The 24,383-nt window shown below is 44.5% G+C and overlaps 1 protein-coding gene across 12 annotated transcripts in view; it reads right to left on the reverse strand.

Annotated features, from left to right (window-relative positions):
- Positions 1 to 280: 280 nt before the first annotated feature.
- LOC123840789 (uncharacterized) overlaps positions 281 to 24,383 on the reverse strand; it is a 40,818-nt gene continuing 16,715 nt past the window's right edge. For 7 of the 12 annotated variants that reach the window (XM_064578507.1, XM_064578508.1, XM_064578506.1 and 4 more), the window contains 6 exons: positions 13,025 to 13,077; positions 12,596 to 12,626; positions 11,924 to 11,988; positions 11,399 to 11,429; positions 10,247 to 10,323; positions 9,670 to 9,976 (listed from right to left, as the gene is read on the reverse strand). In XM_064578507.1, the coding sequence (XP_064434577.1) occupies positions 9,689 to 9,976; positions 10,247 to 10,323; positions 11,399 to 11,429; positions 11,924 to 11,988; positions 12,596 to 12,626; positions 13,025 to 13,077 (545 nt within the window). In that variant the 3' untranslated portion in view covers positions 9,670 to 9,688. The other 5 variants (XM_064578513.1, XM_064578516.1, XM_064578514.1 and 2 more) reach the window with 5 other exon arrangements.

A 24,383-nucleotide genomic window follows, 5' to 3' on the forward strand; every position in this document is an offset into this window, starting at 1 on the left:
GCTGAACACAAAGATAAGAGAACTTCTGGAACCAGACACTTGCTGGAGCAATCTAGAGAGTTGAAGGGAAGGGGGAAATTGTGGATGTCCAGAGCCACCCAAATCAGGAAAACACCAGTGTGGGGAGTACCTGGGCCAGACCCAGACTTCACAGGGTTCCCTTCTAGCAGACTGGGCGTGCACCTGACTCAGCCCAGCTCCCTGCCTGGACCATTCAGGGTTTCTTGACACCATTCAGTGGTGCTGTGGATATAAATGAAGACCAACCAGATGATACCAAGTAAAGGTGATTTATTCAGAACTTGCTAGAGCAAGGAGAGCAAGGGAGTCAGCCATTATCACTTGTATTTGGGCAGAGATTCAAAGGAGCAGAGGAGGGAAATTTTATAGGCCCAGAATGGAAGGCTTCAGGTACGCTCTAACTAGAGCCCCTTGGCATAAGGAAGCTGCAGTCCAGGCCTAGAAGCAGGGCATCCCATGTCATTGTTAGGGCTGTTGTAGCTGCTGGTCCTCAGGTACAAATAGGGAAAAAAATCAGGGACATTCTCAGTTACAAATCATGTCCTGGTCATTCGGGGCCAATTGCTACAGAGGTTATTGGTTAGGCTTCTGGGCTGGATGCTCCAGATGGTGGTCTGACATCTTACAAGTTGAAAGGGAAATCTGTAGATAATGGGTTGGTTTCCTGGGCTGCTGACTTCAGGCCAGAATCCTATTTTTATCTATGGTCAGGGTACTGCCCATTTGTCTCTTCCATTCTCAGTCCCCCATTTGGGTCCTTATCTCACTTGGGAGAGGTTGGCCCACTCCGAGAAGACTAGAGATCACACACTTCACTGCTGGACACGGTCTAGTCATCTTTGGAGTCAACTGTATTGGACGATCTTCTTGACCATGCTTGTGATGCGAGCACATCTGTATGGCTGCATTTAAGACTCCGGATCGAATGCAAAGGGCCAGCACTATGACCACTATGAAAATAAACAAACAAACAAGAACAGGTTAAGAGTCCACATAAGGTGCTTCAAAACCAGGAACCCAACTGCCCAACCCAGGCCAAGAGAACAAATCCCGTAAGGCATGAGGATCCACCTTAAAGCCCAACAGTTTCTTCCTTAAGGCCCTTCATAACCTGTTCTACCTACCATACTTTATGGGTCCAAGCACAAAAAGTGTCAACAATAACACAGATGCCACCATATCCCGCCAACAAGAAATCTCCGGCAATGGTACTGTCCATCACTATGCCGCCAATAGGTTGAGACAGATCCGTATTCCATCTGGGACATAAGCTGTATTATCAGGAACTTTTGCCAACATTAGAGATAGCTTTCCTACAGGCTTTTTTATTTATGCAATTTCCACCAAAGGGAACATTGTTCTAATTTGGGGCATCAATAGTAATTCTTCCAAGTCGTGTGCCTCGATAATCAAAAGCGGCCTCAATTTGGAGTCACATATGAGTTGGAATTTCCAGCCTTGGTGATTCATTTCATTTGATGAGATCTGAATTTCCCAGAGGGATGTCCCTTGTGGTCTGGGAATGGATGGCACACCCAGCAGTCAGACCCACCGAGAGGAATGCCATCGGATATGATCTGGCCTCACAAGGATAATAATTAGTAGAACAATTACAATAAGAAAAAGGGAGTAAAGGGGTCGTTCTGGGTGAATGGCAACAAGGGGTTTATGGAAAATGGGAATTATTTTTACTAGGCAGATACAAAATGAAAAAAGAATTAGATGGGAGTCTTGACCCAATATCTTGTGTGGAAACTGCCCACTATCCATCACAATTCGCCTGTTCTGGAAGTCTTGGGTCAACTACCTGCTTCTGAAGACAGGCTATTTCCAGAGGATCTCTGAGAATCCTCAGTTTGAGGAGCCTTCTAATTTTGTGGAATTCTGACTTTAAAATTTTTTATTTTATTTTATTATTTTATTTTTTTCTTTTCTTTTCTTACTTTATTTTATTTTAGTGGTGAAGTAGGAAGCCAAGGGTGAACTCCCAGGAGTTACACTGCTTTGTTTCTAAACAGTACCTGAGAGGGTCCCTTCCAATGATGCATAAGGGCAGTTTTACTCTGATGTGTCTTCAGGTAGAAAAATCTTCCCACAGTTGAAGATCGTGAAGAGGCTTCTAGGAAGATTTCAGGAACGGTGGCCTCAAGCTGTTGGTGAAAAACTTGGGTAATATTCCAAGAGTTCTTTGCAATATGTGGCCACGTCTGCATGTAGCAGGGTAGTGTAATCTAGTCTGGGTAGTGAAATTCCTAGATATATGGGTCTTCCAGCTACTAATTTAGAGTGGGACAACCAGTGTGTTCCTAAGGGAATCGACTGGACAGCCATCATTGCTAGTGTGCATTTGCAACAAGGGAGCTCACAGGTTTCTGAAAGTTTCGCTAATTTTAATGGAAGGATGAAGATGTTTGGCCCACTTTAAATAGGTTATGTCTTAAATCATGAACTGTGTCTAGCAGAATTGTAATTTGTTTTGAAACTCTAGATTTCTCTCTTGCTAAGGTTGAGAGCAAGTCAATGGAATCCTTTTTAGAGGCTTTTTTATTCTCTGGACCAAGTGGGAGATCATTCACATATTGTATAAGAACTAAGTTACAAGGGAAACTTTTATTTTTTATTTAAGTCTTGATTGAGGACATGGGAAAAGTAGAGAGGCCTTCAGTGAACTCCTGGGCTGTGATTGTCCAGCTATGTCATTGTTCTGTCCAGGAGGGAACAAAAAGGATATACCTTCTGGTCTCTTAGTGAAACAACTTTTGATTCAGAATTTCTTTTGGAGGCCTCAACATATCATCCAACAGGAGCCACCTACTGGGCTTCCTCCTTTCCTAAGACACTTCTCAAATGAACAATTTTGCTCAAATTGGGTTGTCCAGAGTTGGACATGGAGACCCAAATCATCGTTGGTGAAGTTGTGGGGAACAAGAATTAAGATTGTGATAAAAGTACACATGAGAAGCAGACGATTTTTTCTGGAAGAAGAGAGGGCTCAGGTTTAGAGGATTCCCAAGAGAGCTGGTATTGGCTGATAGAAATAGAACATTTGTATATCTCGTGCCTTGAGCCCCCAAAATGACAGCTGGCCACCTCTGAACACAGACCCATCAATCTGGACTCTCCATCCAGTGGAAAACCAGAGAGCATACTCTCAGGACACAATATTGAGATAGTGGGAGAACCTCAACTGGTCTGATTGGTGACCTTCAGCAAAGTTCATCCGGGTGGACGACAGTCCGGTGAGATCATCAAACTCCCTGGTCTGTGAGGCTGGCTCAGACAAGATTCACAAGGGCCTATTCGTGGTTCTATGCCCTGATTCTTCTTCTTATGACACACAAAAGTTTTACACAGCTCCACACAGAATTGTAACCCAAAGGACAGCAGAAGGGGACAAAAAGGAATGGTCTGAGTCCACCAAGGAGACCTAGCAAATGGGAACCAAAAACAAGGCCCAGGTGCCAGACTGAATATAAACAGCCTAGGAACTCACTCCAAGAGGGCAGATTTCAGATGCAATGCTCACTCACCGTGTCCTCATGGACTCCAGAAGCTGCAAAGCAGCAAGGCCCACGCGGCCTCTGTGGGCACCACCTGGGATGGAAAGCTTTGGTTTTCAAGGACCAGGCAGCTCAGATGGGGTCTTGGTGGGACTTCTTGGATGACCTGTCCAATAAACAAAGGCCAGCCAAATGAGAACAAGCAAAGAATATTTATTTGGAGAGGCTCTAGTGAGCTGTCTAGAAGGGAGGCATCTTATGTGGTTGTTAGGGGTGCATACTTGGTTGTTTTCTGGTGGCCGGTCCTAGGTTGGAAATGGGGATAAGAGTTAGTTAGGGAAGCTCTCAGATATAATTATGACCATTTGGGGCCAATTGTTACAAGGGTTACGGTGCAGATTCCTGAGCAAGTTGTTACATACAGCAGCCAACCTTCTTACAAGTCTGACATATGTAGTGGGCCTGCTTGCTTGGCGGACACCAAGGTAATGGGTTGCTTCCTGGAATGGTTGTGGGTCAGAAAATTATCTTCACATATGGTCTGGCTATGGTCCATTTCTACATGCAGTTTTTCATGCAGACTGGGGACCAGAAACCAGGAAAATGCTGAGGAAGTGGTTGAGCAGGGCTGAAAAGAGCGATTATAGATTTGAAGATCCAAGGACATCAAGTGCCTGGATGAGCCCAGGTCCTGCACGATGGGAATCATAAAAAGGAAGAAAGAGGAAATTAGCCAAAGCTCCAAAAAGGAGCTTATTAGTAAGAGAGAGGATAGGGGTGTGGTGGCTCAGGTGGTTAAGCGTGTGACTCGTGATTTTGGCTCAGGTCATGATCTCAGGGTCCTGGGATCCAGTCCCATGTCAGGCTCTGCACCCAGAGGGGATTCTGTTTGGGATTCTCTCTCCGTCTTCCTCCACCCCTCCTCCACTGTCACAATCTCATTCTCTCTCGCAATAAAATAAATAAATCCTTATCAAAAAAAGAGAAAGAGTATAGAAAAGATGAAAGAGGAAATAAATTACATACGGATTGTGGACCTCTTGGTCAGAATTCTCGCAGTCTCCAAAATAGTCTTCTTTGTGGACTGTGACGTGGATGGTGTTGACCTTGTCTTGGGAAAAGAAAGGGGTCGGTCAGGGTGACGTGGGGACTCAGGCCACTGCTTCTGGGATTATGTCCCTGACCCCAAAACTCAATTCTGTCCTCAGCTCTGCAGGCCCCCCACCTCACCACCCCCGGGACTGTGATCCCTTTACTTCACTGTTAAGAAGGCGTCCAGGGTCTCTGGGCCGTTCCCAGCCCTCAGATTTCGTAACTGAGTCCAGGAAGCAATGCCTGTCATCTCACTCTTTCAAGAGGCAGCCACGGTGGTGCCTATGACTTTCTGTCCCCATGATTTCCTACCTCCTTCTGCTCCCTCCTGCTACCCTTCCTTATCTCTCCTTTAATCATGAATTTCTTATTTCCCTTCTTCTGTCACCTCCAACAACCAGATTGTTCTCTGAAATGGGAACAGGAGAGGAATGATCATGGGTTTACTGCCACCCTTCCTAGTCAATCAGCTGATCAATGAGCCAATGCAGCGAACATGGAGGTGGCTGCCACGGGCCTGGGGTTGCCCTGGGCTGTGAGAATGACAGCCAGCTGGGCACTCAAGTGACTGCCTTGTACTTGGGCTAATCTTAGGCGCCTGAGACACACTTACTATTTATTACAGCCCATAAGTGTCCTCACTCAGAGAGGAGATGAATGTGATGGTAGAGGTAAAGTTACTTGTCCAAATTCCCCTAGACTGTCAGTGGGGTGAGGGGGTTCTACAGGAGGTGTGCCCACATACACACCAGTGCCTGCCAGCATTCACCCTGAGCCCCCGAGCCCTTCAAGGACTGGGGGAGGCCCTGAGCAGCTTGATGGAGAGTCCGAGGGTGGTCTGTGACCATGATGTGGGGAACAGGCCCATCGCTGTGTGGCTGGAGCAGCGGGATCAGACAGGAGCAGAGACCCTGGCCCCGCTTCCCAGAGCCTCTGTCCTGGGCCTGGTTGCTCCCAGGAGCTCAGCTCGGCGGGACCGTGAGAACCAGTGTGTGTGGCCAGCCCAGCAGCCTTCACGCAGGCCTCTAGAATTCCCACTGGCCAGGGAGGGTCTTTGGGCGGCCGCACGTGGGCCTCTCTCCCATGGAGCCCAGTGCAGGGTTTATTCTGGTCCCAGGATCATGGATTTGGGCGAGGAGAGAAATGTGCTCCAGGGCATGTCTCCCACCTCACTTCTGCAGCAGGACCCCGGAGCATATGGAAGAGGCTGAGTGGGAACATTCTCTGGACTGCTTATGCCCAGAGCACCCTTTCAGTCAGGGGCAGGCCTGAGGGCGGCCCCTGCAGGTGCTGCTCCATGAACCGAAGCTGCAGACGGAGAGGGTCACCAGCTCTCCCTGCACCTGGCTCACACGGAAGCGCTCTGTTTGCCAGTTCACATGTGCAGGAGAGAGCTGTGTCTCAAGAGATTGCCTCCATCCCAGGTCGATGCCAAAAACCCAAACCAAATCTCTCCTGCTCTATTCCCAAGAGATGCCAAGCAAACCTAACCAGAGGCTTTGATGTTTGGCAGTGACACAGGCAGCCAGACCTGGTCTACCGGGAAGGATAATCTTAAATATCAAATAAGAAAAGATGATTGCAAACAGAGCACCTTCAAAGCCCAGAGGCAGAAGACTTCTTAATATTATTTCTTTTTTTTTTTTAAGGTTTTATTTATTTATTTGATAGAGAGAGACATAGTGAGAGCAGGAACAAGCAGGGGGAGTGGGAGAGGGAGAAGCAGGCTTCCCGCGGAGCAGGGAGCCCGACGCGGGACTCGATCCCAGGACCCTGGGATCATGACCTGAGCCGAAGGCAGACGCTTAACGACTGAGCCACCCAGGCGCCCCCTTAATATTATTTCAAAAGAACCTACTAGTATATGAACAGAACAAAACAGGGGCACCAGGGTGGCTCAGTCGTTTAAACGTCTGCCTTCAGCTGGGTTCCTGATCCCTGGGATCAGGCCTGCATTAGGCTCCCTACTCAGTGTGGAGTCACCTTCTCCCTCCCCCTCTGCCCCTCCCCACCAATCATTCTCTCTCCTAATAAATAAAATCATTTAAAGACCGAAAAATGAGAAAGGAACACTTCTATTCTTATACTTCTTTGTCTTTCTGATGTCCTACCTCCCACTCTCGATCTACAAAGCAGCAGGTACAACCTGACTGCTCCCAGGAACCCTCTCCCATTGATTCCTGAGTGGAGTTCCCTACCTGAAGAGGTTTCGTCATCAGTGTAGATTTCAAGGCTCTCGACAACCCAATCTTTAGAGACACAAGCATGAGCAGCAGGTTATTAGAGAGAGGGGCTCCCCTGTTCCTGCTCCTCGAGCTGAGGCCAGGCTGGCTCACCCAGCGTCATCAGCTCTTCCTCCAGGTCCTCAAACCTTCCTTGGGCTCCTTGGAGACAGAGCCCTTCAACAAGACCTTGACACAGTTGCAAACCTTCAATGAGAGAAAGGATCCCCCTACACATGGCACTTCCCTATCTCCACGGGATCATGAGAGCTCTCACGTGCACAGGGATCAACCTGAGATCCCAACTGGGACGGACACACATCGGGGTAGTTGGGGTCTGTGAGCAGCCCCTCTGCCAGGCCCACAGCAGCTGCCCAGGAGAGCTGTCTCTGAGGCTGGGAGTGTTCTGTGTTGTCAACATGCACTACCGGGCACCAGAAATGTGGCAGGTGTGACGAGGGATGGGAATGTTCTGCTTTATTTACTTTAATTAACTGAAACGTGAGCAGGCATGTCTACCTAGAGGCAGGGACACTTCACTGTCCTTAGGAGCCTACCTTCTCTTTCTGATCCCGACTAGAGCCTGGGCAGGCACTTAGATTAGTGTGGGGCCCAATAGGCCCAGACAAGCTGAAGCAGGGCGTTTCTACCCATGAACTAGATCCTAGCCCAGGGGTGTAACAAGAGGGGCTGCTCAGAGCTGAGCATTTGGGGGACAAGGAATGAGGTGCCCTTGCACTGACTACCCAGGGCCAGGGTTCCTGTCCCCATGAGCGGGAGGACACAAATAGAGTTTGGGTTTGAGAATTCTCACACCGTTTCAGAGATACTCTCAAACTGATGTCCTCTGGGCCATAAAAGGGAGCAGCAAGGAGCACCTTGACCTTTGGATCACCTCCCTTCACTTTGCTGAGCTCACCGTGCACTGGAGTCTGTGCCCCTCTCACCTCCTGTGCAACTAGAATGTTCTACAGTTGCCCTGGCCACATGGTGTGAGATTGCCTCAGTTTAAATGTGTGTGCAGGCCAGACAACCCCTGGCCCACGGCGTGTAGACAAGGACTGGTTGTCAGGGACTCCCAGAAGCAGGTGAAAAGTAAAAACAGGTCCCTTTGGGCCCCAGGTGGATCAGTCTGGGAACCTCCTTGTGTCTGGCCTGGTCCTGGTTGCATCCCCACTGATGTGTCCTGGGTGGGAAAACAGGAGACCTGACTCCATTCTCTGCCTCCCCCCAATTTCCATGAAGGAAAGTGCCTGGTCTGTCGCACAGGTAGCTGGAGAAGAGGCTGGAACAGGAAGCAAGCCCCTCTCTCCAGGCTTTTAGGAAGATGTCCATCCAGGGCTCAATCCAGCCATGATGGCATGACCAGCCTCATCCCTGCTCAGAAGGAGCCCAAATGTCAGTGTGGGCAAGTCTGGGCCCAGGTGGTGATGCTGTACTGATTCACCTAATCTTGCAACCTTGGCATCCCTGCCCACTCTCCCATGGCCTGGGTGTCCTTTATGCCTTCCCTCTGCCCCCACCCCCACCCCCGCCCCGCAGATCTTCACTCTGAAAATCTAGTCCAAGATTCTGGATCATGCCCTCACCCTTTAATGCTGAAGTACCTGACGGAGCCAAGACTCTTAGAGCCTAGCTGCTGGTTTCACTTCTGCCTCGTTTACACCCAGCAGGTATTCCCTTCCACAGGACCCCGGGACTATGATCTAGAGATAAAGGATTTCTAGAACCTGGAGACTTCCTACTTCTCAGATTCTCTCCAGAACTGGGCATGGCCTGCATCTGCCCTTTGGGCCACTTGCCCCAACTCTCCTGTTAAGACAGGGAGGATTCTTTCTCAGGCTTCTTTCATCAAAAGGGTTTGGGAACAGAGGAGGGGCAGGTGAGAGGTATCAGTCAGGGAAATATCCCTTTAATGCTGAAGTCTCTGACGGAGCAAGGACTCTGGGATTGGGGCTGGCGAGCGCCCCACACAGGGAAATCAGGAACAAGCCAGAAAAGTATTACTGATGCCAAACTTGGTGTCGAGATTTAGGGTGTTCCTCCAGAAGTAGAGAGGTGGGAAAAGGTGCATGGGACTTGGGGTGAAAGGGCCTCATCTCAGCGCAAGGCTCCCCAAACACAGGCCGTACGACGCCTCTGTCATTCAGCACCCTCTCCAGCCTCCCTTTTCTCTGAGGCCCACTGAATACCACATGGCTCCTCTTCTTTAGTCCTGATTGGTCCCACTGCCTGCTCAGAGGTGAGACCCATCATTAACCAGTGTCATTCATGACAGACTCACGGGGATTCTGAAAACATATTTTCCTTTCAGAACCCTGGGAACATTTTCCTGTGTAGTAATGGGATTTTTTTCAGATGAAACGAGGTACATTTGGCATACAATACACTACACATATTTAAATCCTACAATTCCGTAAGTGCTGACGTACATACACACCCATGAGGAGAGCTGAGGAGATTTTCTTCTCTTTTTTTTTCTAAATGGCAAAGTTCACACTGGTAAGTGTGCCATTTTGGGAGACATAAATCCTGGGAGACACACACACACACGCACAAAACCACACGCCCACTCAGAATCCCACCTCGACACTTCACACGCAGACACACCCCACCACCACAAACACAAACATGCTACCTGAATGCGGCACAGCCACTTAGAAAAACATAACCGTGGTTCTCCATGTGCAAAACCCTTTTTTTCACCACACTTCTGATCCTCATTCCAGTGGGAACCCAGAATCTGAATGGCGCTCCTGACCAAAGACAGCAAGAGACTGATTCCAAAATACGTACCGCTTTCATTTGTTACTGACACCACCTGCAGTTACAGAAAAGAGGACACCATGAGGCTCAGGTCATGCTGTACACTGTCTGCGTGAGCTTTAGTTCTCTCAGTGACTTTAGGAGACTAGGTGGACCCCTGTGTTTGAGTCCAAGGCCCCCAAAGTAAGTGACCTGGATGCCTGTAGGAAGTTGTTTTTCCTGGGGGATGTGTCTGTCCAGTCCATTCAGGATGGCGACTTCAAAAGTCTTCATCCAAGCAGGAGAAACTGTGGCTGAGGGCAAGGATCCTACCACAGCGATTATAACCAGGTTTGGTGTGGCCAGTGGTAAATGTCCTCTTGAATCAGCTAATGGCTGGCAAGAGACAACCACTCAGCACTCTTCCCAACAGGGAAATTATATATATATCTCATATGGATATATATATATATATGTTTTCCATAAAATTAGTATAAAAGTAATTTTATTTCCATATACAAGCAGTTTACATTAAGAAAATTAATTTTGTTATTATTATGTTCAATTGGCCAACATATAGTATATTGTCTGATTTTCATCTGCATTTGATTGTAAAGAAACCAAGAAAGCAACATTTGTTCCTCGGGTAAAGACAGGCAAGCTCACCTTGGCAATCCACAGGTCCTCCTCATCCGGGATACTCTTCTGCAGCCATGCCCAAACTGCACAGTTGTCAGGAACATCTAGAAGGACACAGAGTATCTGTCAGCACATTGGTGGTGCTGCTCAAGAATAACTTGGGGAGGGGCACCTGGGTGGCTCAGTTGGTTAAGCGACTGCCTTCGGCTCAGGTCATGATCCTGGAGTCCCGGGATCGAGTCCCGCATCGGGCTCCCTGCTCTGCAGGGAGTCTGCTTCTCCCTCTGACCCTCCCCCCCTCATGCTCTCTCTCTCTCAAATAAATAAATAAAATCTTAAAAAAAAAAAAAAATAACTTGGGGAGGGGCGCCTGATTGGCTCAGTCGGTTAAGCATCTACCTTCAGCTCAGTTCATGATCTCAGGTTCCTGGGATTGACCCCCGTGTGGGGCTCCCTGCTCAACGAGGGTCTGCTTTCCTCTCTCCATCTGCCCCTCCCACCTGTTTGTGCTCTTTCTCTCTCTCTCAAATCAATAAATAAAATCTAAAAAAAAAAGGAATGAGTAACTCGGGGAGTATTGCTAGGTATCAATGGGGGTCAAAGAATATGGCAGCATTTGCTTGCCAGGCATGGGCTGAACTGCCACCGTTGGGCCTCCAGTGGTAATAGGGCTATAATGTTTGCCCTGTGATGAGATTTTTTTTTTGTTTTTTTTTTTTTGAGAATGTTGACATTGGCCATTGTGCAGTGGCAGTAGGATATATCTCCTGGAGAAATATGCAATCTCTCTCTCACTCTTTCCATCTCTCCCTCTCCCTCTCCGTCTCTCTCTGTCTCTCTGTGTCTTTCTTTGTCTGTCTTGCTCTCTGCCTCTCCCTTTCTCCCACACAAACACACACACTCACAATCACACTACATAGAGCCACAGAAGACACCCCAACCCGAAGCCTCATGCACACACAACCACACCACCCACAGGGAATACATCGGCTTCCTAGTACTGTAGACACATGGACATACTTTTTCACCCGGGAAATCTGCCTGTCCCCCACACCCACAAAGGTCCTACCAGGAAACTGGAATCAGGGCGGCTCTCCGGACTGAAGATTGCAAGGATGCCCCACCTGCCTTACCATCTAGAGTTTTTTCACAGGAAGAGACTGATTCCAGAATACGTACTGTTCTCGTTCACTCCTGAAGTTCCTGTAAGCTGCAGTTACAGAAAAGAGGACACCATGAGGCTCAGGGCATGCTGTACACTATCTGTCTGCACTGATCCTGAGTTCTCTTAACGACTTTAGGAAACCAGATGGACCCCAGTGTTTGAGTCCAAGGCCCCCAAAGTATGGGAACTGGATGCCTATAGGAAGTTGTTTTTCCTGGGGTACGTGTCTGTCCAGTCCATTCAAGATGGCGACTACAAAATTTTTTACCCAAGCAAGAGAAACTGTTGCTGACGGAATGGATCCTACCACGGCGTTTTTAACCAGGTTTGGTGTTGCCAATGGTAAATGTCCTCTCAAATCAGCTAATGGTTGGCAAGAGACAACCACTCAGCACTCTCACTATAAGGGAAATTATATATAAATATATATGTATATTTATATCATCTCAAGTATACAGTGTCCAATTTTCATCTGCATTTGATTGGAAAGAAACAAAGAAAGCAACATTTGTTCCTTGGGCAAAGAACGTCAGGCTCACTGTGGCCAGAGATGCGTCTTCATCAATGCTAACTCCAGGTGTCTCAAGCGTTTCTTCCGTGAGATCTAGGACACAGAGTAACTGTCAGCACATTGGTGGTATTGCTCAAGAATAAGTCGGGGAGTGTTGCTTGATATGGACATGAGGCTAGAGTGTATGGAGCCAGTTGGTTACCAAGCATGGACTGAAGTGCCAATGTTGGGCCACCCACAGAAATAAGACTGTGAAGTGCACGGTGTGATAAAATTGTTTTGAGAAAGTTGACATAATGCAGTATATATCTGACATCTCTCCTGGAGAAACCCATTTATTTCTCTCTCTTTGTCTTTCTTAGTCTCTCTCTTTCTGTCTCTGTCTCTGTCTCTCTCTCTCACACACACACACACAGGCTCACAATCACCCAACATAGAGCCACACAGGACACCTAAACCCCAAGCCTCATACACACCCCCCCACACCACCCACAGGGAATAAATTGGCTTTCTAGTATTGTAGAAACATGGACATAGTTTCTCACCTGGGAAATCTGCCTTTCCCCCACACCCCTAAGCCTCGGTCCTACCAGGAATCTGGAATCAGGGTGGCTCTCCAGACTGAGGACAGCAAGGATGCCCCACCTGCCTTACCATGTAGAGTTTTTCCTCAGCAAGAGACTGATTCCAGAATACGTACCACTAGTGCTTGTTCCTGGGGCCACCTGCATCTACAGAAAAGAAAACACAATGAAGGTCAGACCCTATGTGTACTGTGTCAATGGTTCTCTTGGTGACTATTGAAAACCCAATGAGAAATAGTAGTAAAGACAAAGGCCCCCAAAGCAAAGCACAGAGTGCACCCATGGAAAAGCCATGAGCTTTTCCTGGGGGGATAGATCTCTCAAGTTCACTGAAGCAGCAATGACAAATCTCTTAATTCATGGAGGAAAAACTGCTTCTGAGGAAAACGTCCCCTACCACACAGTTTACAACCGCCCCTTCCAACACCCCAAGAAAAGGGTACCTAACATCTAAGAAACACACGTTGTCCTATTTGAAGTCACTTCAAAAAGAGGAAAACCAAGAAAGAAACATTTCTCTCTCAGGCAAAGACAGGCAAGCTTACCCAAGAAGTCAGTTTTTCCTTGCCAAGCTTCTTGACCACAATGCTGTCAGGATCTAAGAGGACACAGAGTACCGGTCAGTCCATTGGTGTTGCTGCTCAGGGATTACTGTGCGATCACTGTTGAGATGGATATGGGGCAAGCCTGTACGGGAGGGACTGATTCGTAAGCATGGACTGAGCTGCTGTTGGGCCATCCTCCTTGGTGGATGAGGAAAAGCAAACAAGAGGAAGAGGAAACGAAGGAGAAACAGAGCCTTTGACTTTCTAGCTTAAGGCAACCTAGTCGATGTGAGTCAGTTAGTCTACAAATAGGTAGCCTGAATGCAAACTGTGGTGTAGTGAGGCAGCCCACCCCTCCCTCGGCCCGTTGTGAGGTCTCTTTATTTGTCCTGCCAGGAGGAAGTTCCTCCAACTGGCCATCCAAACGGAAGACAGACTAGGAGACACAGAGTCACTTCCAGCCCTTGGTCGTCTATCTCATGAATTACTCAGAGAGCTCTGCTTGACTTGAAGGAGAGACCAGTGTCGATGGATGTGGTTGGTTCAAAAGCACGCAGTTGCCAATGGCAAGATTTGATTCCTTCTGATGGTTGAGTATATCTATATAAGAAACGGAGGGCTGCTGAAGGGGGGTTGGTTATGGATGTGGTTGGTTAAAAAGTACGCAATTGCCAGTGGCAAGATTTGATTTCTTCAATGGTTGAGTAATGTTCCAGTGTATCTATATAACAAACAGAGGGCTGGTGAAGGGGGTCATGGGGTAATTGGGTGATGGGCCTTAAGGAGGGCACTTGATGGAATGAGCACAGGGTGTTATATGCAACAGATGAATCACTAAATTCTACCCCTGAAACTAATACTACAGTATATGTTACCTAATTTGAATTTAAATTTAAAAAAAAAGCATGCTGTTGGCTATCGGTGAGCCACCCTTCTTCATGGAAGGAGATGCGAAGAGGAGCAGAAAAGAAGGGAGAACAGAGTCTTGGCTTTGCCATTGAAGACAAAGGTACACCTCAAACTTAACTCGACTTCAATTAATAAATAATAATGAGGAGGAGGAGCAAGATGGCAGAGGAGTAGGAGACCTGGATTTCGTCTGGTCCCAGGAATTCAGCTAGATAGGGATCAAACCATTCTGAACACCTATGAACTCAACAGGAGATCGAAGAAAAGAATAGCAGCAACTCTCTGAACAGAAAAGCGACCACTTTCTGGAAGGTAGGATGTGCGGAGAAGTGAATCTGAGGCGATATTCGGGAGGATAGACGGCGGGGGAGGGGTCTCCGTCGGCCGCTTCTGGGAAGTGATAGAGCAGCGGAGCACAAAATCGGAACTTTTAGAAGTCTGCTCCGCTGAGGGATGTCACTCCGGTGGCTAAGCGGGGGGTGGAACCCTGCTGAAAGAGAGTTGGTTGTTTCCACTTTATGCTTATTACAAAAAAAGTGTTATAAACAATGTTGTGCAGGTTTTCGTAGGGAGCCTTTTCTCTATCAAAAGAAAAACGTCCAGGAGTGTGGTGGCTGGTTTGTAATACATGGGAAATTAGTGGGGAAATATTTGGAAGTTTGAAGAACTTCCATGATGGTTTGTGTTTGTATCACAGGAATGTTAGTCACAAGCCCCACTTTGCTTAAAGTCCGATCACATTTTCTCCCCCCTGCCTTTTTTTTTTGTTTTTTGTCTTTTTTTTGTTCTTTTTTAATTACTCCTCTTTCTTTTATCAACCAACTTCTTATCTTATCAATTCCTTTTATAAAATCTTTTATAATTTTCACCTTTGCAGTCATATTCCATCCCTTCATTGTATTTATCCTTATTTTTGTACATATATAAATTTTTCTTTCTTTAAAATTTTGGGAGGCAGTTTCTTCTAACAGACCAAAATACACCCAAAAATCTAGTGTGTGGCACTCATCTATTCACCAGCCTGATCATATTTGATTATATTCTTTTTTTTTTCTTCCTTTCCCTTTATTTTTCCCCCCGGTTTCAGATCTCTTCTGATTTCTTTAGTGTATATTTTTCTGGAGTCATTGTTACCCTGTTAGCATTTTGTTCTCTCATTCATCTATTCTCCTCTGGACAAAATGACAAGATGGAAAAACACCTCAAAAAAAAGAACAAGAGGCAGTACCGACTGCCAGGGACCTAATCAATAGGGACATTAGTAAGATGTCAGAACTAGAGTTCAGAATGACGATTATAAAGATACTAGCTGGGCTTTAAAAAAGCATGGAAGATACTAGAGAAACCCTTTCTGGAGAAATAAAAGAACTTAAATCTAACCAAGTCAAAATCAAAAAGGCTATTAATGAGGTGCAATAAAAAATGGAGGCTCTAACTGCTAGGATAAATGAGGCAGAAGAGAGAATGAGTCATATAGAAGACCAAATGATGGAGAATAAAGAAACTGAGAAAAAGAGAGATACACAGCTACTGGATCACGAGGGCAGAATTCGAGAGAGAAGTGATACCATAAGATGAAACAATATTGGAACAATTGGGATCCCAGAAGAAGAAGAAAGAGAGAGAGGGGCAGAAGGTATATTGGAGCATATTATAGCAGAGAACTTCCCTAATTTGGGAAAGGAAACAGGCATCAAAATCCAGGAGGCACAGAGAACCCCCCTCAAAATCAATAAAAATAGGTCAATACCCCGATATCTAATAGTAAAACTTACAAGTCTCAGAGACAAAGAGGAAATCCTGAAAGCAGCTCAGGACAAAAGGTCGGTAACCTACAAGGTAGAAACATTAGATTGGCAGCAGACCTATCCACAGAGACCTGGCAGGCCAGAAAGGACTGGCATGATATCGTGAGAGCACTAAACGAGAAAAATACACAGCCAAGAATACTATATCCAGCTTGGCTGTCATTGAAAATAGAAGGAGAAATAAAAAGCTTCCACGACAAACAAAAACTAAAGGAATTTGCAAACATGAAATCAGCCCTACAAGAAATATTGAAAGGGGTCCTCTAAGCAAAGAGAGAGCCTAAAAGTAACATAGACCAGAAAGGAACAGAGACAATATACAGTAACAGTCACCTCCCAGGCAATACAATGGCACTAAAGTCGTATCTTTCCATAGTTACCCTGAATGTAAATGGGCTGAATGCCCCAATCAAAAGACACAGGGTATCAGATTGGATACAAAAACAAGACCCATCGATATGCTGCCTGCAAAGACTCATTTTAGACCCAAAGACACCTCCAGATTGAAAGTGAGGGGGTGGAAAACCATTTACCATGCTAATGGACATCAAAAGAAAGCTGGGGTGGCAATCTTATATCAGACAAATTAGATTTTAAACCAAAGAGTATAATGAGAGATGAGGAAGGACACTATATCCTACATAAAGGGTCTATCCAACAGGAAGATCTAACAATTGTAAATATCTATGCCTCTAACATGGGAGCAGCCAATTCTATAAGCCAAGTAATAACAAAATCAAAGAAACACATTGACAACAATCCAATAATAGTAGGGGACTTTTAACACCCCCCTCACTGAAATGGACAGATCATCTAAGCAAAAGATCAACAAGGAAATAAAGGCTTAAAATGACACACTGGACCCAATGGACTTCACAGATATATTCAGAACATTCCATCCCAAAGCAACAGAATGCACATTCTTCTCTAGTGCCCATGGAACATTCTCCAGAATAGATCACATCCTAGGTCACAAATCAGGTCTCAACCAGTGGCGTGAGCCTGCGAGCCAAGCTACTCATGCTGTTTGACAAAGTCCAAGTATGGGGGATGATCCTGAAAACAGGAGACTCCACAGCTGGCTCCTGCTATTCTCTTTCATTTTGTTTATGGCAATCTTTATAATTGTGGGAATATTTCTGGGCTGGCTCCTGCTATTCTTTTTTATTTTATTTATGGCAATCTTTATAATTGTGGGAATATTTCTGGTGTTTCATGATAAAGTGACTACTCACCTTAGTTACGCCTATCTAAGCAATCATAATGAAACTAATTCCATGAAGAATAACAAAATGGTCACGCTCTGTCTAGCACCTTTCTCTTTGCGTACTGTTTTTTAGTTTTAGCGAAAGCCAATAAGCAGAAATCAATAAAGGTCATGTTAATCATTACAAAGGAAAAATGAAAGAAGGCTATGGCTGTAATCCAGAAAATGATCTAAGATTTGGAAAAACAAAAATATCCTAACATATAAATAAAGTTCCTCCGAGGCTGTCAGGAGGAGATGCTTGCAACCTGACCCTGTGTCTGTGTCTCCTCATTCGGCGACGCCGTCCTTTCCTACGAGAGACCCACCCTGGCTGGAGCTGGACTCCAGCAAACCAGTACCAAAAATTGGGATCATTCCCTGCATGTTTTCAGACCACAATGCTTTGAAACTAGAACTCAATCACAAGAGCAAAGTCAGAAAGAACTCAAATACATGGAGGCTAAAGAGCATCCTACTAAAGGATGAATGGGTCAACCAGGAAATTAAAGAAGAATTAAAAATATTCATGGAAACAAATGAAAATGAAAACACAACTGCCCAAAATCTTTGGGATGCAGCAAAGGCGGTCCTAAGAGGAAAGTATATAGCAATACAAGCCTTTCTCAAGAAACAAGAAAGGCCTCAAATACACAACCTAACCCTACACCTAAAGGAGCTGGAGAAAGAACAGCAAATAAAGCCTAAACCCAGCCAGAGAAGAGAAATAATAAAGAACAGAGCAGAAATCAATGAAATAGAAATCAAAAGAACAGTAGAACAGATCAATGAAACTAGGAGCTGGTTCTTGGAAAGAATTAATACGATTGATAAACCCTTGGCCAGACTTATCAAAAAGAAAAGAGAAATGACCCAAACAAATAAAATTATGAATGAAAGAGGAGAGATCACAACCAACGCCAAAGAAATACAAACAATTATAAGAACATATTATAAGCAACTATATGCCAGCAAATTAGATATTATGGAAGAAATGGATGCATTCCTAGAGACGTATAAACTACCAAAACTGAACCAGGAAGAAATAAAAAACTTGAACAGACCCATAACCACTAACGAAATTGAAGCAGTAATCAAAAATCTCCCAACAAACAAGAGCCCAAGGCCAGATGGCTTCCCAGGTGAGTTCTACCAAACATTTCAAGAAGAATTCATACCTATTCTTCTGAAACTGTTCCAAAAAATAGAAACGGAAGGAAAACTTCCAAACTCATTTTATGAGGCCAGCATTACCTTGATCCCAAAACCAAAGAGCCCATCAAAAAGGAGAGTTACAGACCAATATCCCTGATGAACATGGGTGCAAAACTGCTCACCAAAATACTAGCCAAGAGGATCCAGCAGTACATTAAAAGGATTATTCACCACGACCAAGTGGGATTTATTCCTGGGCTGCAAGCTTGGTTCAACATCTGCAAATCAATCAATGTGATACAACACATTAATAAAAGAAAGAACAAGAACCATATGATCCTCTCAATAGATGCAGAAAAACCATTTGACAAAGTACAGCATCCTTTCTTGATTAAAACTCTTCAGAGTGTACAGATAGAGGGTACATACCTCAATATCGTAAAGGCCATCTAGGAAAAGCCCACAGTGAATATTTTTCTCAATGGGGAAAAACCGAGAGCTTTTCGCCTAAGGTCAGGAACAGGGCAGCGATGTCCACTATCACCACTGTTATTCAACATAGTACTAGAAGGCCTAGCCACAGCAATCAGACAACAAAAAGAAATAAAAGGCATCCAAATCAGCAAAGAAGAAGTCAAACTCTCACTCTTTGCAGATGATATGATACTTTATGTGGAAAACCCAAAAGACTCCACCCCAAAACAGCTAGAACTCATACAGGAATTCAGTAAAGTGGCAGGATATAAAATCAGTGTGGAAAACTCAGTTGCATTTCTATATGCCAACAACAAGACAGAAGAAAGAGCAATTAAGGAGTCGATCCCATTTACAGTTGCACCCCAAACCATAAGATACCTAGGAATAAATCTAACCAGAGAGGCAAAGAATCTGTACTCAGGAAACTCTAGAATACTCATGAAAGAAATTGAGGAAGACACAAAGAAATGGAAAAACGTTCCATGCTCATGGATTGGAAGAACAAATATTGTGAAAATGTCAATGCTATCTAGAGCCATCTACACATTTAATGCAATCCCTATCAAAATACCATCCACTTTTTTCAAAGAAATGGAACAAATAATCCTAAAATTTCTATGGAACCAGAAAAGACCCTGGATAGTCAGAGGAATGTTGACAAAGAAAAGCAAAGCTGGTGGCATCACAATTCCGGACTTCAAGCTCTATTCCAAAGCTGTAATCATCAAGACCGTATGGTACTGGCACAAAAACAGACACATAGATCAATGGAACAGAATAGAGAGCCCAGAAATGAACCCTCAACTCTATGGTCAACTAACCTTCGACAAAGCAGGAAAAAATATGCAATGGAAAAAAAGACAGTCTCGTCAATAAATGGTGCTGGGAAAATTGGACAGCCACATGCAGAAGAATGAAACTGGACCATTTCTTTACACCACACATAAAAATAGACTCTAAATGGATGAAAGGCCTCAATGTGAGACAGTAATCCATCAAAATTCTAGAGAACACAGGCAGCAACCTCTTCGACCTCAGCCACAGAAACTTCATCCTAGAAACATTGCCAAAGGCAAGGGAAGCAAGAGCGAAAATGAACTATTGTGACTTCATCAAGATAAAAAGCTTTTGCACAACAAACAAATCAGTCAAGAAAACCAAAAAAACAACTGACAGAATGGGAGAAGATACTTGCAAAGGACATACCAGATAAAGGACTAGTATCCAAAATCTATAAAGAACTTATCAAACTCAACAACCACAAAACAAATAATCCAATCAAGAAATGGGCAGAAGACATGAACAGACATTTTTCCCAAGAAGACATCCAAATGCCAACAGACACATGAGAAGTGATCCACATCAACCGGGATCAGGGGAATTCAAATCCAAACCTCAATGGGATGCCCTCACACCAGTCAGAATGGCTAAAATTAACAAGTGAGGAAACGACAGATGTTCGTGAGGACTTGGAGAAAGGGGAACCCTCCTACACTGTTGGTGGGAATGCAAGGTGGTACAGCCACTCTGGAAAACAGTATGGAGGTTCCTCAAAAAGTTGAAAATAGAGCTACCCTACGACCCAGCCATTGCACTACTGGGTATTTACCCCAAAGATACAAATGTAGCCATCTGAAGGGGTACGTGCACGCCAAAGTTTATAGCAGCATTGTCCACAATAACCAACCTATGGAAAGAGCCAAGATGTCCATCCACAGATGAATGGATAAAGAAGATGTGGTATATATATACAATGGAATATTAGGTAGGCATCAAAGAAAACAAAATCTTGCCATTTGCAATGACATAGATGGAACTAGAGGGTATTTTGCTAAACGAAATAAGTCAATCAGAGAAAGACAAGTATCATATGATCTCACTGATAGGAGGGATTCTTAATCTCAGGAAACAAACTGAGGGTTGCTGGAGTGGTGGGGGTGGGAGGGATGGGGTGGCTGAGTGATGGACACTGGGGAGGGTATGTGCTATGGTGAGCGCTGTCAATTGTGAAAGACTGATGATTCACAGACCTGTACCTCTGAAATAACTAATATATTGTATGTTCAAAAGAAAAAAAGAAGATAGTAGGAAGGGAAAAATGAAGGGGGGAAATCGGAGGGGGAGACAAACCATGAGAGGCTATGGATTCTGAGAAACAAACTGAGGGTTTTAGCTGCGAGGGGGTGGGGGGATGGGTCAGCCCAGTGATGGGTATTAAGGAGGGCACGTATTGCATGGAGCACTGGGTGTTATGACCAAACAATGAATCATGGACCACTACATCAAAAATTAATGATGTAATATATGGTGACTAATATAATAAAATAAAAGTAATAAAAAAATAACAATAATAATAATGAAAAATAAAGACACCCTAAAAACAGAAGATAGTCCAAAAATTTAAAAATATGAAATAAATAAAAAATAACCATCATTAATCTTATGGTATTTTCCCATCCATTCTGTGTCTCATCTATGTATTCACTGAGTTGGGTGGCTCTCCGTGCTAGCAGTAGTCATCCACTAAGGGGATGGTTCTTTACAGTGGGAGGCCTCGGTTCCTCCCGACGTTCTCTAACCCAGGTCTGGAAGAGAGTTACAAGAAAAATAGTGGACCCTGGGTTAATAACCCAATGCTACTCTGAGTCCTTATTTGTCCTCGTTGCTTGGGTGTGTAGTTTCCAGCATTTGAGGCTTTCTGGGGCTTGGGGTGATCATGCTATCAAAGAGCACTAAACTATCTCCTGATTCCTGTTTGGGGCCAGCTGCTGACAAGTGACCCAACACAGAGAGAGATTTCCCAGGTTTTTCAATGTTGTGCCTCCCAATCTCAAGATCTGTGAGCTGACCAGACAGTTTAGACCTTCTATGTGCTTTTCACAGTAATGGCTATGCCAAAGTCTGCCCTTCACATGTGACCACTGAGGCCACCTTATAATGATGGACAGTGTTTGGGATCTCTGTAGACTCATGCAGTTCAGAAATATACACAGGCCTTGGAAAGACCTTGCCTGGTTTCTCTTGAACCCATGGCTAAGAGCCACTCTTGTCAGTGTGGTAAGTGCAATTCAGGATCTCAGGGTATCAGCATCTGGGTTCACATTTTGACGTTTGCACTTAAGAGCTTGTGTGCTTGGGCACATTCTCTCCATCTGAAGAGTGCTATTAGCAATCAAACCACTACACTGCTGCTGAGGGTTGAGTGGTTAGTGAAGTAAAGCATGCCATGTAAACCCTCAGGAAGGTTCATTAGAGGGGAAACGTCTTACCTGAGATCCCATTAACTTAACAAAACTCAGAGCTGCATTCAAACCCTGGGGTCCAAGCTCCCAGGTCAGTGCTCTTTCCATGGCACACAGCTGCTTTGTCTAAAAATGGCCACTTTCTCTTAAGCCAGATCTTTAAGGAGTTTAAGGACTCAGACAAAGGTCTCAGAAGTGCCTTTGGTGACTGCCTGAGTACACACTAAGTGGCCATTTCCCAAAATCATGTGCAAGATGCTTCCAGAAGGTATAAGTTGTCTGCCCCAACAGCTATCTGTTCAAACATGAGGAACACCAGTTTACTAGGGAAAGATGGATTATCTACATAACATATTGGTGTTCTAAAATATGTGAAACTGGTGATGGGTATTAAAGAGGGCACGTACTGCATGGAGCACTGGGTGTTATACGAAAACAATGGATCGTGGATCACCACATCAAAAACTAATGATATATTGTATGGTGACTAACATAACATAATAAAATTTTTTTTAAAAATGTGTGAAACTGTATCATCTTGTCTGATTTATTCCTCCTAAATGTGAGTTCCTCAAGCTAAGACTTGTTGCCATGTCATGCCAATAACCATAGCTTCACCTTTGAAAAGAGCTCTGAATGAAGACTCAGGGGACCTGAGTCGTGCATGACATCAAAACAACATTCATAGAGTCTTGTTCTTTTTTTAAAGCTGGAGTTCTATATGCAAAATATGCAATTATCTATGTGCATAAATTTTTATTTCTCTTTACATCTCAAAACGTTACCTTTTGGGCACCTGGGTGGCTCAGTCGTTAAGCATCTGCTTTCGGCTCAGGTCATGATCTCAGGGTCCTGGGATCGAGCCCCACATCAGGCTCCCTGCTCCGCGGGAAGCCTGCTTCTCCCTCTCCCACTCCCCCTGTTTGTGTTCCCTCTCTCGCTGTGCCTCTCTCTGTCAAATAAATAAATAAAATCTTAAAAAAAAAAGTTACCTTTTATTTTTTGATCTATGTTACTAACTCCCTATGTACTTGCTTATCAGTCTCTGTCAATGGATTTCTTTGTCTCTCATTGTGTGTGAAAGGCGGGATACTCGATGGATATATGTAAAAATATATATATTCTCTATTTTCACCAGTCTATACCTCTGGGGAGGGTAACAGGTTGAGTGAAAGCTTATTGCTGTTATTTCTGTAAACCTATACTTTGGGATAATGGTCGATGTAAAGGATGTAACATAAAAGAAAATGTGTGTTTTGGTATGTAAGCTTAACAAGCTAGACACATTCTTCTCAGCTGTTATGGAAAACTAGTCATATGAAGGGAAGCAGCGTGTGCCCAAATATATTGAACTCAAGACACATTTCAGGAGAAGGGAGGTTGAAGGCACGTGAAGACAAAAGTAGAGGGTTCCACATGCCAGGAGCATGGAAATCACCTTTCCATCCTAAGAACACACAAAAGCCTGAAGAGACTGCAAAATCAACCACTCTTCTGGGATCCATAAGAGAGGGGAGGACACAGGGCAAACGATGGCCCTCAGGAGACAGAAAAGGGAACACAGGGAATCCAGGTTTCCTGGAGCACAGACTCTCTAGCAGAACACACTGTTTTCTCAAGCTCACCTGGAACATTCAGCAAAAGACACCACATGCTGGGCCATAAAACACACCTCAACACACTGAAAAGAGGAGAAGTAATACAACAGCTGCTCTCAGACCTCTGTGAAATTAAACTAGAGATCAACAACTGGAAGAAATCTTGGAAAATCCCCCAATAGCTGGAGATTGAAAAATACACTTCTGAATAACATGATGGTCAAAGAAGAAGTCTCAAGAGAAACTTTCAAATAGTTTGAACTAAATGAGATGAAAATGTACATTGACAAAAATTTATGGAAAGGCAGTGCTTGGGGGAATTTATAGTACTGAGTGTCATGTGTTGGAAAATAAGAGAGATTTAAAGTGAATAGGCGTCCTCCACAGAAAACAAGGCAAAAAAGAGTAATGAAATATAAAGCAAGCAAGAGAGAAAATAATATCATTGCAGATACCAATGAAATGGAAAACTTTCTAATTCTCAGACAAAATCAAAACCAAGACAAAAGCTGGTTCTTTGTAAATATCAGTCAAATGGATAAAGCTCTAGCCTGACTCACCATGAAGAAAGAGAGAAGACACACATTAATACAGATGGAAGAGGAGTCGTCACTACTGATCCTGTGGAGGTTGAAAGGATTCTAAAGTAATACATGGTAAGATTCTAGGATACCTTAAACAAAAGAAGCCAATTCCTTCAAAGACAGAAACTACCAAAACCCACACAAGGGAAATAGATTATCTGAATAGGCACGTATCAAAGACACTTAATCAATAGTTAATATGCGAAAGGAAGTGCCGGCCCCAGGGTGGTTGACTGGTGACTTCTATCAAATCTTTTTTTTTTTTTAATTTTTTTTAAAGATTTTATTTATTTGCGAGAGAGAGAATGAGAGACAGAGAGCATGAGAGGGAGGAGGGTCA

The sequence above is a fragment of the Mirounga angustirostris genome, unplaced genomic scaffold (assembly GCF_029215605.1).
Source record: "Mirounga angustirostris isolate CCGP_5_RB_7025 unplaced genomic scaffold, mMirAng1.0.hap1 SCAF_14, whole genome shotgun sequence".
NCBI lineage: Eukaryota > Metazoa > Chordata > Mammalia > Carnivora > Phocidae > Mirounga > Mirounga angustirostris.